Below are 15,078 nucleotides of genomic sequence, written 5' to 3' on the forward strand. Positions count from 1 at the left end.
AGACCCCAATATACAGTTTTAAATACACTACTGTTCCTGTTAAAAATGTTGAATACCTGTATGATTTTGATAGTGACTTAAATACCAAGATTTTATAATGTTTACGTTGGCTACACTACAAATTATCATATTTTTCTGTAGTTCATTGCCCCATAGCTTATTATTGGATGGAATCCTCCGTTACTTTTACTGGATACTGATGGTCAGTAGTTATCGACGTTGTGGCGCGGTAATATCTACAGAGATGTTGTATACTGTCTACTAGAACGTTCCTAATGAAAATTTTTCGTAAAGGTAAATATATATATACATATTAACTACGCGGAGACTTGTGCAAAGAGTAATAAAAAAGGTTATTAAAATCTTCATTGATACTTTGATAATTAGAATAGGATTTGCGTTTAAAATTTATACAGATTTTCGAAAATATAAGAACTGATTATAAGCATAAATAAATAATTTTAGTTTTTAAATGTTTTTTTGCGGATATATATTGTATCATTTATCTAATTACAATAAAACTTAGCTGAGTTGTTTTGCCCACCATCATGATGTTGTAAGGAGAAAAGTTACTTTCAATATTCTTATGAGACATACATACGTCTAAAAAACATTTTTTAAGGATAAAATGTTTGTCTCCCTATGTTTTCATAATACATAGTTTCAATCATTTTTCGGAGGCGGCTAAGCCCTCTGCCATAGTTGCGTCTAATCTAAGAAAGGATATAAACATTTTCTTATACAGCGATACAATCAGGGTTATTACGTACGTTTTATACACTGATTGTTTAAAACACTAAACATTTCAAAATTACATTGGTCTTATATTAAATTTTAAACAAGATTTTTTTAACAACCTTGGATACAACTGTAAAAATTATTTACAAATATTAATACTTACTTATATTAAAGACTTAAATTACAATGTAGTTATTTCATAATCATAAAACTTTCTAGTAGCTGTCCTTGACTCACTTTTCATTAATAAATTGATTATTTATATAAAAACATACACACGAAGATGTCTGGCATATCCAAGATGCGCATGGACTAAAACAAAACAAAAAAGAAGCTTATAAACTCGGACATAAATCACCGGATTTCAAAAAAATTTCCAGGATTTCTCTGTGATACGTATGAAAATGCCTGGTAAAAATTTCAAGTTTTAAATCGAAAAACTTTAGGAAAATTATCATTCATTTCAAAAAAGATGCTAACATTTTTAAACGCATACGGAGTTCTAAAAATAAAATTCTTATACTTGCGAGTAATTTTCCCAGAATAATGTAGTCAATTTCTTTTATTAAAAAAAAATGTTGAAAATCGAAAATTTTTAAGTTATTTTTCCAAAATTCACAAAATTTCCATTGTTATATTATATAAGAAGATGGGGGAAAATTTGGAAGATCTAAACTTTATATTATTATTAATATATAGTTAATAGGTAATAACATTATGAAAAACATACGCTCATTACAAATATGCTCAAAACGATGGCGGTCATCTTCAACTGTTACTACTCAGGCTGTATCATCGGAGTCTATCAACGAGTTTGAAATTGCTGAAGAATTATCTAAAGGTAAACCATACAGTGAAGTTCCAGGACCAACACCATTACCTATTATTGGAAATACATGGAGAATGTTGCCGATTATTGGTAAACAATAAAATTGATAATATATATTCATATATTTTCAAATATTTATTTATAATGAATATTTACTTTTAATAGGTCCATACCAAATATCAGATTTGGCTAATGTGTCATACATATTATACAAACAATACGGAAAAATAGCAAAATTAGGTAATCTTGTAGGTAGACCAGACTTGTTATTTGTTTATGATGCCGATGAAATAGAAAAAGTCTATCGACAAGAAGGAGATACGCCGTTCAGGCCGTCTATGCCATGTTTGGTGAAATACAAAAGTCAAGTAAGAAAGCAATTTTTTGGAAGACTTCCTGGTGTAGTTGGAGTGTAAGTAAAATATATATATTTTTTTATTGTCTGAATTTAAATTAAATTTTAATATAAAATAATTTGATTTAGTCATGGAGAACCATGGAGAGAATTTAGAACAAAAGTTCAAAAGCCAGTTTTACAGCCACAAACTGTAAAAAAATATATACAGCCTATTGAAGAAGTATCAGATTATTTTATTCAAAGGTAACTCTTAATTATATCTTGTACTGATTATTGCTATTGATTATAAACGTTACATTTAATGCAAAGAATGGAAGAAATGAAAAATAAAAAGTCTGAAATGCCTCATGATTTTGATAATGAAATTCATAAGTGGGCGTTGGAATGCATTGGACGTGTAGCTTTAGATGCTCGATTAGGATGTTTGAGACCAGATTTACCACATAACTCAGAACCTCAAAAGATCATAGATGCAGCTAAATATGCACTGCGCAATGTAGCTTTATTGGAACTTAAATATCCATTTTGGCGTTATTTACCATCTACACTTTGGACAAAATACGTTTCTAACATGGATTATTTTATTGAGTACAAATAGATTTATTATAGTTAATTGAAAAAATTAAAATTTACTTTTTTTTAGGATTTGTATGAAGTACATCGATGACGCTATGTCAAGACTTAAAACAAAAACATCGATTAATGAAAATGAATTATCATTAGTTGAAAGAATTTTAGCGAATGAACCCGACCCTAAAACAGCCTATGTATTAGCTTTGGATCTCATTCTTGTTGGAATAGATACGGTATAAATAATCCACTAAAATTTAAATAATAATTGTGATTTATATGAATTAATAATTAAGAATATTTTATTTGTTAGATATCAATGGCTGTATGTTCAATGCTCTACCAAATAGCGACAAGACCTGATGAACAAGAAAAAATCCATCAAGAAGTAATAAAAATTCTTCCAAATGAAAATGACAAATTAGATTCCAGTAAATTGGATAAAATGGTTTATTTAAAAGCTTTTATCAAAGAAGTATTTAGGTAAATTGATATACTTAAAATAAAATACATGTCTAAATGCGAATATTATCTTTTCAGAATATATTCAACTGTTATTGGCAATGGTAGAACATTACAAAAAAACATGACCATTTGTGGATATGAAATACCAAAAGGCGTAAGTTATATTAAAAATTAAATATTTTTATTGAGTTATTAAAATGAATTAAAACATAATCAGTATTATCTTATCATTTTATGTACAACTATTACCTGAAATAACTCTCATAACACTTTCCCAAGCTAAAAAAATATTATCGATAAATTATTTGACATTAATTCGAATTATTATCTTTAAATTGTTACTTTTATCAAAATATTCTATATAGCATCCAAGATCATTTTTTGCCTTTGAAACGCCGTATGTATCCCAACAATATTTTGAATTATTGACATTTTTGTTTGTATAATTTTTTAGGAATTGACTTGACTTCAATGGATATATTTTATCAGTTTCTTGACTTAAATCATACGATGAAAAATTATGATCGCATGTTATCCAATACTAAAATTTAAAAAATAATATAATTAATTTCGAATATATGTATAAATACATATATTTAGAAATACAAAAGCACTTAAAACATTGAATATAGAAATAAGATTGTAATTCTAAATTTCTTTTTGAAAAGGAGGAAACATATTTTGTAAACAAATTTGTTAATTTATTGTTTATCATAAAAATTCAATGACCAAAAATATTAAATTGTGCCTAAATTTATCGACTAGTATAGTGATTGATAAAATTTCCAACAATTTTAATTAAAATAGTTTACGCGAGAGGAGATGACATGATTATTTAATAAACTTTGATATGTATGATGCATTTCACTAAGAAAGCTTTTAAAATTTCAATAGCCAATATTAACCTTTTATTAATATATATACATATATCTTAATAAATTAAATAAAGAATAGTTATTGAAAAATTTGAATGATTATAGATACAGCTAGTATTTCCGACTATTGTAACGGGAAACATGGAAGAATATGTGACAGATTGTAAACAATTTAAACCTGAAAGATGGATGAAACAATCAAACGGATATATACATCCTTTTGCATCACTTCCTTATGGACATGGGCCAAGAATGTGTTTAGGAAGAAGATTTGCTGATCTAGAAATGCAAGTATTTATTGCAAAGGTAATTTAACTTCATTAAGATAAAATGTTTAATTAATTTGATTTAAAATATTGATTATTATTATTTTGCAGCTTATAAGATCATACAAACTTGAATATCATTATGAACCCTTAAAATACAAAGTAACATTCATGTACGCACCAGACGGAGAGTTAAAATTTAAAATGTTAAAAAGACCTTAAAGATTAAAAAATATTCTTTTGTAATAATAAATTATTAAAATATACTTAAATTATTTTTAAATTTAATGATTTTTTTTGTTATAACTTTTCACTAACCTGGTGTATACGACCTGTTACGGTACTCTTGTTGTTTAGATATGAATTGCAATTATACTGGATATTTTGATCTTTGTATTTAGAATACTGATAACTGTTAAAAAAAGATTTTTTTAAATCCTCTCTATGGTCATTACTGTTGTAGTTTTGTTGTTTCACTTGATAAAACATCACTTCATTCGAACTATTATGTTCATATTCATGTTTAATATTTTTAATAATACTAGTGTTCCAGCTTTGAGGCGAATTTATATTATAAAAACTATGTTGATACGTATTGCAAAACCAAGTATGCGGCGTCTTACTGGTTTTTTTTTCTGGTAAGTTATAATGATCAAATTGATTTTTTTGAACCCAGCCTTTATGTTTGCAATTTAAAATATTATGTTGGCTGAGTTCTTTTTTATTTANGCGTCTTACTGGTTTTTTTTTCTGGTAAGTCATAATGATCAAATTGATTTTTTTGAACCCAGCCTTTATGTTTGCAATTTAAAATATTATGTTGGCTGAGTTCTTTTTTATTTATATCCAAAAAGCTACTTTGAGGCACATATTCAAATTCTTTTTTTTGGGCTTGCAATTTGATATCCTTCTTACTTGCCTTGTAATAGTCTTTATTTTTTGGAGATGTTACCTCAGTCCATTTTTTATACTTGAAATTAGAATTCAATTGTTTCGTAAAATCATTACGAAGACGTTCATTGTAATAAACTTTTGTATATTTTCTTTCTGTATGCAATGGATGTTTTACCGCAATACTATTTTTTATATTTGTTAAAGATGTTTTGCTAATACACGATTCATGTTTTTCATTTTGATTATTCGAGGTAGATTTTATTGTTTCATCTAGTTGTTTCGATATCTTCATTTCTGTCAAGTTTTTATAGTTATTTTTAAGATCACCATTGACTTCATCGAGATTAACCGGATAAACTTCTCCGTTATAAATTATATTATTTTTATTTCTATTACTATTATGCTCTGGTTTTTCAGTTAAACATTTACGAAGTTTGCATTTGCTTTTTTCTTTGTTATATGATAATAATATTGTTTCATTATCTGTATAAATGTGAGGTATAATTAATCTTTTCTTTTTTTTTTTTAAATTATTCTCATTATTAGTTTGGTTTTTTCTTAAAGGAAATTCAGTACTTTTAACACTTTCATTTTTTTCTTCAGTTGTCTTTAACGATAAACTATAAGATTTACCCAGATCAACACTATTTTTAGATTTTTCATACAATACTATTTGTTTTTTTTTATATTTCCTACGTCTTCTTTTAACTTGTTTTTTTTTTGACGTTTTTATATTTTCTGTTTCTGTGAATTTGATCATTGATTAGTTGATGGTTTTATTAAAATTAATGTTTATTACAATACCAATTGTATCAGTTATGATTTAATATGAAACTTTATTTATCACTTGTTTTATTGTAATCATTAAAAAAAAAAACAGAATTTTTATTAATTGCTGTCTAACTACAGAAATAATGTAATTATATTAGTATTATAAAATATTAAAGGCATTATTTATCATGTGTTGTATTTACCTTGTACTTATTACCAGGGAAACAAAGAGTGATTACGATTATTTGATTTACACGCATGAATATTTAACTATGGTTTCAAAAATTAAAAAAAATATTTTATTAATTTAAATCATGTGCACATATATATTAACTATATTTTTTATGCATATACATAGTAGGGTTAGAGCGAAAGTGGCGTGAATCAATTTTTATTGTTTTTCAGGAGAATCATTTGAAATATTTTAATTCTATAAGAAATAATATTGGTTTAAAACATTATTTTATTACTATCATTTACACCATAGAACATGTTGAGTTTGAAGTATTTTTTTTCATGTCAAACACATTTTTCCAAAATTTGACTTGCTTGACTTGTGTTCTAACCCCCTACATGTATCTAGGAATATATTTATTACATTTGATAAATGTGTACAAATTACTCAGTGGCGTACTCTGGATGTCTTAATAGAAATCAATACCGAAAAAAAATTGTTTAGTTAATTGTTTATCAAAAACATTGGTTTTGCAATGAGGGAGCTTTGCTTTATTAGTCCCTCTAATTGACTCTCCCACCTTATTCACATAAAATTAAAGATTTTTTTTTGCTTAAATTTATTATTTTTTTCATTTAATAGAATAATGAATGAGGTCAAATGATCTTTTACTAATGAAAATATTGTCATTTCAAATGATTTTTACATATTTACATATATGCTTTAGCAACAAAAAAAAAATGTGTAACAGAACTTGTAAATGTTTAACTTCTGACAAGAATTAAAAAATACAACAGAGTCCATCTAGCGTTTCGCAAGTTCTTGATCATATTACAGGCCAGTGTAAGTGTACGTCCTTTCACTATATTTGCGAAATTTCGTATTTTTCTCTTAAACCGGATTGACGGGTATAAACCTACATCAACTTGTGTGCTGAACCATACACACATTTATATACAATATAAACGTGGTCACGTGACTTAGACGTGTATATCAAGTTAACTGAATCTCTAGCCAATTGCCGAAAGCGAAAACCCTTCCTACATACAAAATGTTGTCCAGCCAAAGTGTTTTAAAACAGCAGTAAATAGTTAGTATAGTCATGACGTCATGGTTTCATGCTAGGATGTTGTTTAACTTTTCGCTTTTCGTGAAATGTTAAAACGTAAAGATAAAAATGATTTTTTAATGGTATTTCTAAGAAATTAAATTTTTCATAGCCATTAATTCCAGGACAACAGTGAGTACTATATTAACTGTATTATTCGCATAATTTGTTTTAAAAACTACTATATTAGAGAAAAAGAGTTAGTTTAAAAATTAAATATATATTTTAGTTAATATTGGTCTATAATCCATCAAGTTGTATTCTTTTTAATTGCATACACTTTGGTATAAGTAAAAAAATTATATTCCTGTAGAATAAATTATTTTTAAATTTAATGAATAAAAATAGAGACATTTCAAGATGAGTAAAAAAAAATCATTGAATTACTGTTATTAAATCCTTTAATATAATTAAGTTACACGTAAAATATTGTATAATGAGTAAAGAACACCTAAAATACAATAATTGAGAAAACAAAATACAAAAAAAAAAAATTTTATACTTCTTTTAAGTAAAAATAAGATACAAAAAAATGCTGTATGATGTTATTAACTGTGTAAACAATTAATAACAATTTCTGAAGAAACTTCAATGAAAAGACTACTTATACTTTAAGAGCTTGTAAGATGTACTTAATTAATGTGATATTTGATAAACGCATCAGTACTTTCTCTTCTTTCGACGGTTATACCATTAGAATTTTCACTACTATAATGTCGATGAATTATGGACTCAATTAAATATAGGCAACGAATCAGAATTAGTTAACAACAAAATTATTAGGTTTTTCATTACAATTTTTGAATAACTTAATTAAGTAGAATAACTTATTTTAACAATTTAAGTAGTAATAAAAAGTTTTTAGTTGAAAAACTTTAATGAAAATAAACACTGCAGAATTTCAAAATGTTTATTCACAAGATTAATGTAAATATTAAATTTCATTAGTAAAAACGTTTACAAATTGAAAGCCTATCAAACATCAATGACAACTTGTTATATTTAATTTTGAATTAATAATCAATTAAACATATTTACACGGCTTTATTCAATTCGACGCACAATTTTAAACGACATCTAATGTAGATAGCTACATTATCTGTGCATGTTTTATACATATATATTATTCATTAGAGATTTCATAAGTAATTTTTCTTAAACAATGAATTATTTAGGCTCAAAAAAAGTTTATTAACCCCTCTTTCGAATAGAATAACATTTCATTGATCGTTTCCAAACATGTTAACTAAAACGACGCCCATTAAACGAACAACAGATTGACGACAGAATGACAACCATGAACTGCATGGTACAGTACAATAGGAAATATAGAATGATGCTAACATGGTATTTCTGTCAACGCTTACGATCGAAAATAGTTTATCATAAAGTGCGCTGAAGGTATACATAACGTTGTATCAATTTTTATAATACTTAAATATGTTTGTATACAGGTTTAAAATGATAGTACTCACTAAACGTCTTCGAGTTCCTGGATTGTCTGTAGATAAACTGTTTAAATCCACTTTAGTTACTGCTACATTACAAAACGATGCGGACTTTAAAAATTACGAGGATATGCCTGGACCGAATCCATTACCTTTGCTGGGAAATAATTGGCGATTTTTGCCAATCATCGGTAAGAAAAATCATTCGTATGTTTTAGCTTCGATGAGAAGCTGAGAAGATATTAATTTTTTACATTGCATTCATTTATATTAGTTTTGATTAATGTTAAATAGGTAATTACAATATTTCTGAAATAGACAAACTATCTTTGAGTTTATGGAAAAAATACGGAGACGTTGTAAAAATCGGTAGTCTTCTTGGCAGGCCTGATATGGTGTTTTTATATGACGCAGATGAAATTGAAAAAGTTTTCAGGAATGAAGAACTTATGCCACATCGGCCATCAATGCCTTCATTAAATTATTATAAACATGTCCTTAGGAAAGATTTTTTTGGTGATTTAGCGGGCGTTATTGCTGTGTAGGTGGTTATAAAATTCTTTATTTAAAATTTTAAGTATAATCGGTATTAAGTTATTAAGTCTTGAGTTTATAGATAAATATTCCTTTTATTTATAATTGTTTAAAAGTTTTAAATAAGAACTTAAGTAATGAAACTATTCACAATTATGCAATATAAATAGTTATTACTTGTATAGAGCATAGTGGAGAGTTTTGGAGGAATTAGTCCCCAAAGTCTACCAGAGCCTCCTTAAAAATATTCAAAATAACATGTATTTTTTAATGGTAGTAGTTAAATTATACTTCCCAAACATTTTAATAAAATGGCGCCTATGGTATAGAAGACTTAAAAAGCAAATGTTGTTGAGAAACTATTTATTCACTTTACAGACACGGGGAAAAGTGGTATCAATTTCGCAGTAAAGTACAGCAACCTATGCTTCAACCGAGAACAGCAAAATATTATATTGGTACTATCGATGAAACAGCAATATCATTTGTTAATAGGTAATTCCAATAATATGTTAATTTAACACTACCTTGAAAAGTTTTTTCTATTTAAATTAATAGAATAAAAAAAATTAAGAATCACAAGCAAGAGGTACCTGATGATTTTTTAAATGAGATACACAAATGGTCTCTTGAATGTAAGTTTTAAACGCATATATTGAAATAAGTAATCATTAGTAATTTTAATATAGCAATAGCAAGGGTGGCACTTGATCAAAAGCTTGGTTGCTTTGATGATGACTTCAAAATTAACTCGGACACTCAAAATCTTATAAATGCTATAAATACATTTTTCGAAAATGTACCAGTACTCGAACTGAAAATTCCTTTTTGGAAACTGTTTAATACTCCTACTTGGAAAAAATATATTGGCGCACTGGATGTGATTACAGAGTAAGAATAACTTTATAATTTATCATTACAAAAATTTATAAATATAATAAATGTAAAATAATATTACAAAATTTAATGTTTTAGTATGAGTTGTATACTCCAAAAAAATGGATAATTAATTTAACCCTACACCCAGAGAAAAACCTCGATCTATATAATAAATTCATTGTTCAGTTTGATAAATATATCATTACTATTGAATCAATGATATATTTATCAATATGATATTTTTTATCTTGTCTTGAACAATAATTATTCATAAGAATAATTATTTTGTTTGTATTAATAATACATTATCATAAACCCTTGGTAAAATTTCTCTTTCAATTTTGATTGAGGTTTTTCTTTGGGTGTAAGAGCAGTTGTAGTCATTCATAATTGCTCAAAGATTGTGACTTAGGACCAATGATTATAATTATATTTATGGAGATGTATCAACATTGTTTTTTCAAATAGAAACAAATATTTTGAATTGATTTTTTATGACGTCGCTATCACAGTACAGAGAGTTTATTGTCAATTATCGACAGATATGTTTTCAGTATTAACCAGTTAGTGTATTTTAAATGTTAACTCACAATGTGCTTTACGACCACATTTTGACCGTATCTGTTAATAAATTCATAATTGACAATAAATGCTGTGTACCTGCGACGTCATAAAAAACAATTAGCTACCTGTATTTGTAATCCATCGTGTACTATACACAGTGGTGGCTCGTGGGTGCGACTTTAAATATGATACCGCTAGTCATAGGTATAAAAAATTGACAAATTAAGTATAATAAAATAAAACACAATACACATATTATTACTTTAAAGGTTGCAGTAGAAAATATAAATGAAAATAATAATAATAGAGATTATACTATTATAGCAACCGATAACAACCAGCGTACACGTAGTTAATTCTAAACATAAATTACCCAATATAGTAATATACTAATATTTTACCGTATGGAATTCGCTGCCGGTCGTCCGAACACTTCTCGTGTGTGCTTGTATACTCGCATATACAGAGGGAAAAAACTTTTATGTTCGCACACTGCAAATGAACTATTTTAATATTTAAAAATTTGCAATTTTAATAAAAATGTAGAATTAAGAACATACAATTAATTTTCTTCTTTTAATTAATTTTAGTAGGGGGTGCGATGGTCCCATCGTCCTAGCCACGAGCCGCCACTGTTTATACGTTTATAGCAACTCAGAATTTTTGAAACTTAAAAGTTTTACATCTAATAAACAAAAAAGGATATATTAAAAATTCAAATAAAATTTACTGTCAAAATAAAACCTCAAACATTTCTATAAATTCAAAATATGTGTTCCCATTTGAGAAAAAAAGTTGACATTTACAAGGCACAGTGGATCAACTTAAAAAGTATTACATAGCTAATAATTTAAGAATAATAAGTAACCAAATGTAACAAAAAAAAAATGTTTTAATTATTTTTTTTCTGTAAGTAATTGAGTAGATATTTATAATAAAAAATAACTCTGTATAGGTTTGTGGATTTGTCTGAGAATCGTGAGATACCTTGTATAGAAAAAAGGTTACCTCATCAAAAAAATTTTTACATTTGCCAATTTTTATATTTGTTCTATACATTATTATTAGGATTACTTCAAAGCATATTAATAAATCATTAGATCAACTTTTGTCAGAAAAATCATTCGTAACTGATCATCAATCGTCATTATTGCAGCGAGTATTAAGTTTAGATCCATCAAATCCAAAACTTGCACAAATACTATCATTAGATATGTTCATCGTTGGAATAGATACGGTAATAGTAAACATTTTTATTTTATATTAGTATCATAGGCAAACTAGTGGAGTAAGTAAGAAGAACTAGCCCCTACAGTACAAAATAAACTTCTGGACTCTAGAAAACTGTATACTTTGTACATATAATTTTTTCAATAACGGTAGAAAAAGAATTTAGCTTCCCTCCCAAACATGTTTTTAGTTAGACTTATAATTAGTATTGCTTAGAGATTAAAAATATCGACCAATTGATAGCTTTCTTAAAAATAGGGGGTTTTCAAGTCTTGATAAGATTATTTCATAATATGGAGGCGCATTAATGTAATTTTTATAATTAAGTAAATATTTTTATTTTAAACAGCTTTTGTTAAAACTGTTTGAAATAAAAGTGTTCATCACTTGATCTAGTAACAGCGTTTATCTGGAAAAAGTTTTCCAAGCAGAAATAATTTGCGGAAAACATGTTTTTTCAAGATTATTCTGATACCTAATATTAAAATAAATACCTGATTACTAATAATATTTCTTTACCCCACGCGTACTATATAAACTGTATTTTTATTTTTTACAGACATCTGCTGCATTAGCATCAATTTTGTATCAGTTAAGTAAAAATCCAGACAAACAGAAAAAACTAAGAGAAGAAATTTTTTGTGTGTTATCTGATGGAAATTCTCAACTAACATCTAGTAAATTAGAACAGCTTCAATATCTTAAAGCTTGTATTAAAGAAACTTTGAGGTTATACAAAAAATAGTAGATTTAATTTATTGTCTTACAATAAATGTGCATATTTTCCTAGAATGTATCCGGTTGTGTTAGGAAATGGAAGATGTATGACGAAAGATACAGTCGTTGGTGGATACAAAGTACCAAAAGGAGTGCAAGTCATATTTCAACACTACGCTATTAGCAACAGTACTAAATATTTTAATCAGCCTGATCAATTTTTACCAGAAAGATGGTTGAAAGGATCACCTCATAAACATCATCCTTTTGCTAGCTTACCTTTCGGTTATGGTAAAAGAATGTGCTTAGGTCGCCGTTTTGCAGACTTAGAGCTCCAAACTGTATTAGCAAGAGTAAGCTTACTAAAGTGTAACTCAACACAAGATTAAAAATCAATTCACAATTTTTTTTTCAGATTTTGTTAAATTTCCAGGTTGAATATAACTATGGTTTATTAAATTATACTGTTCATCCAATTTATATGCCAAATGGACTACTGAAATTTAAAATGATTGAAGACTAAAATGACCAAAAACAAATTTTGTAACATAATAATTTAGTAATTTTTGTATCATAATAATAATATTTTTGTTACACTTTAAATTTAAGATAAAATTTAGTCTATTTTAAAGAAAAACAACATTTTTACTTAAAACTCTAAAAATTAAGTAAGTTAATACACACACGAGAGTTTTATGATAACTAGATCACTATGTATTGTAGTAATACAAAAAATAAGGTTTATAGGCGTCTACTACTATGCGATTAGGTGATATCGCGGTGTATTGACCAAAGTTGGATAATTGGAGATTTGGTCAATTCGTGAGCAACGAGGTTTTATCGGGGTCGTAGAGTCCGAGGGTTTAGAACAGTAAAGACAAGTAGATATAATAAGAAATGAATTAAGTTCCTCTCTTAGAGATATTAAACGCTGAGGTATTCTTGTAGTTGGGTCTTGACTTCCTCTAAGACACCCAGTCGAAGTATACGACCAAGCACTAACTAATTATTAATAATTAATTTAAATGATGTTTAAATCAATCTATTTCTTTACCATTCTTTACTCAGATTATCAATTCTAAATAATTGGGTTAATATAAATTTACTTACTTCTTCTATTTGGCTTGTACAAAGATCGTCAAGATTTACGTAAAGATTTATACTGTTTCTTTTAAATAAATAAATAAAGTGTTGACGCAAAATAATTTTATTCAATATCGACTTAAAATTTAATGACGACAACACGGGGTCGTGGCTAGTTTGATGAAGATGAATTAAACAAAAGAATTTTGAATTCTTTATTGAATTCAGAGCATCAAAAGAAAGAAAGTTAAAAGGAAGTGATCTCTCTTGGAAAATCAATGCCTTTTTATATTATTTTTACTTACCCCCATCATGGATTGTTGTCATCAGCGCTTTTAGTGATTTTCATTTTATAGGATAAAAATTTGAACATAACATGATAATAATTTTGAAGATAATATGCATAGTATACAATGATCAATTTAACATGTATATACATATATAATAGCTAGTGCACAACAGTGTGTATGTTATGACAGATAAATTAATTATTTGTTTGTATAAATAAATGTAAGATGAGTAATGTAAAGCGTTGTGCTTATTATGACAGTATATTAAAATTTACAATTTTTTTTTTTAAAGCGCGCACCCAGAGAAAAACCTCGTTCTATATAATAAATTCATTGTTCAATTTGATAAATATATCATTACTATTGAATCTATGATACATTTATCAATATGATGATTTTTTTTCTTATCTTGAACAATAATTATTCATAAGAATAATTATTTTGTTCGTATTAATAAAACATTATCATAAACCCTTAATAAAATGTCTCTATCAAAATTGATTGAGGTTTTTCTTTGAGTGCGAGTCTATTTGAATACATGATATTGATAAACTTAACAAATAAGTATAAACGGACGGATTTTGTGAGAGTGTTAAATCTTGTCATTTTTAATTTTTTTATCAATTTTATTAAAATTTTTTACTGCGTTAATTGGTATATATATTTTATCCGAAAGCAGTTTAGTTATTTTTTTTATTGTGATTTAAATTTAAAAAGTTCAATTTATCACTACGTAATAAAGTTATATCATAATAATACATTATTAATAACAATTATATTTTTTTTCTATCAATAAAATAAGACATTTACAATTTTTATAAATAAAAACACTATTGTTGGAACACCTTAAATACTTAAAAGCAGTGCCGGATTTAGATTAGAAGAGGAGAAAATGTATTCCAATACTTGCTGACGGGCTCATGAGCATAAGCGCAATCTGAAGAAATCTGGGGGAGATTCAAACCCCAAATATGTATAATGTATTTTTTTTTTTTGTAAAATATTTTATTAAGAAGGGAGATTTTTAATCAAATCTCCCAAACATTTTGCTCAAATTTCGTCTACTTTTATTGTGTACAAAAATGTACACTCACAACCAGAAAAAGACTCATACTACATTTTCCTAAACAAAATTCATTCTTTAATTGAAATTTTTAACTTTCACCGATATTTTTTTGAAAATACGTCACTACATGTCTAGTACTGTAATCAACATTGATCAATTAATTCAGATTTTTGATTTTAAAAACAAAGTCTTTTAAAATAATATTAACAGTCTAAATC

General features: G+C 26.7%; 3 protein-coding genes across 11 annotated transcripts; 2 read left to right on the forward strand and 1 right to left on the reverse strand.

Annotated features, from left to right (window-relative positions):
• The first annotated feature begins 152 nt into the window (after positions 1–152).
• LOC126894206 (probable cytochrome P450 301a1, mitochondrial) lies at positions 153–4,389 on the forward strand. Of its 6 annotated transcripts, XM_050665047.1 has the most exons (11): positions 188–294; positions 1,022–1,149; positions 1,445–1,657; positions 1,733–1,979; positions 2,052–2,168; positions 2,235–2,513; positions 2,569–2,731; positions 2,809–2,978; positions 3,036–3,114; positions 3,941–4,141; positions 4,213–4,389. In XM_050665047.1, exons 2-11 carry the CDS (start codon positions 1,137–1,139, stop codon positions 4,321–4,323), a joined length of 1,593 nt encoding a protein of 530 aa, XP_050521004.1. In that variant the 5' UTR covers positions 188–294; positions 1,022–1,136; the 3' UTR covers positions 4,324–4,389. The 6 variants fall into 6 exon arrangements, with proteins under 6 accessions (XP_050521005.1, XP_050521007.1, XP_050521002.1 ...); XM_050665048.1 differs by lacking the exon at positions 1,022–1,149 and having other exon boundaries at positions 153–294; positions 1,438–1,657; XM_050665045.1 differs by lacking the exon at positions 1,022–1,149 and having other exon boundaries at positions 156–294.
• On the reverse strand, positions 990–4,815 carry LOC126894217 (uncharacterized). Its single transcript, XM_050665067.1, has 4 exons — positions 4,420–4,815; positions 3,303–3,501; positions 3,210–3,239; positions 990–1,050 (listed from the first exon to the last, which is right to left on the reverse strand). The coding sequence occupies exons 1-4, from the start codon at positions 4,588–4,590 to the stop codon at positions 998–1,000; spliced, it is 453 nt and encodes a 150-aa protein (XP_050521024.1). The 5' UTR covers positions 4,591–4,815; the 3' UTR covers positions 990–997.
• Positions 4,816–6,978: 2,163 nt separating this feature from the next.
• Positions 6,979–12,973, forward strand: LOC126894207 (probable cytochrome P450 49a1). Of its 4 annotated transcripts, none has more exons than XM_050665053.1 (11): positions 6,979–7,181; positions 8,225–8,450; positions 8,504–8,688; positions 8,792–9,038; positions 9,410–9,526; positions 9,590–9,666; positions 9,721–9,922; positions 11,543–11,711; positions 12,264–12,433; positions 12,495–12,774; positions 12,837–12,973. In XM_050665053.1, the coding sequence occupies exons 3-11, from the start codon at positions 8,511–8,513 to the stop codon at positions 12,942–12,944; spliced, it is 1,548 nt and encodes a 515-aa protein (XP_050521010.1). In that variant the 5' UTR covers positions 6,979–7,181; positions 8,225–8,450; positions 8,504–8,510; the 3' UTR covers positions 12,945–12,973. The 4 variants fall into 4 exon arrangements, with proteins under 4 accessions (XP_050521010.1, XP_050521009.1, XP_050521011.1 ...); XM_050665052.1 differs by having other exon boundaries at positions 8,261–8,450; XM_050665054.1 differs by having other exon boundaries at positions 8,261–8,439.
• Positions 12,974–15,078: the final 2,105 nt, after the last annotated feature.

The sequence above is a fragment of the Daktulosphaira vitifoliae genome, unplaced genomic scaffold, assembly GCF_025091365.1.
Source record: "Daktulosphaira vitifoliae isolate Bord-2020 unplaced genomic scaffold, ASM2509136v1 Scaffold_1, whole genome shotgun sequence".
Classification (NCBI taxonomy): domain Eukaryota; kingdom Metazoa; phylum Arthropoda; class Insecta; order Hemiptera; family Phylloxeridae; genus Daktulosphaira; species Daktulosphaira vitifoliae.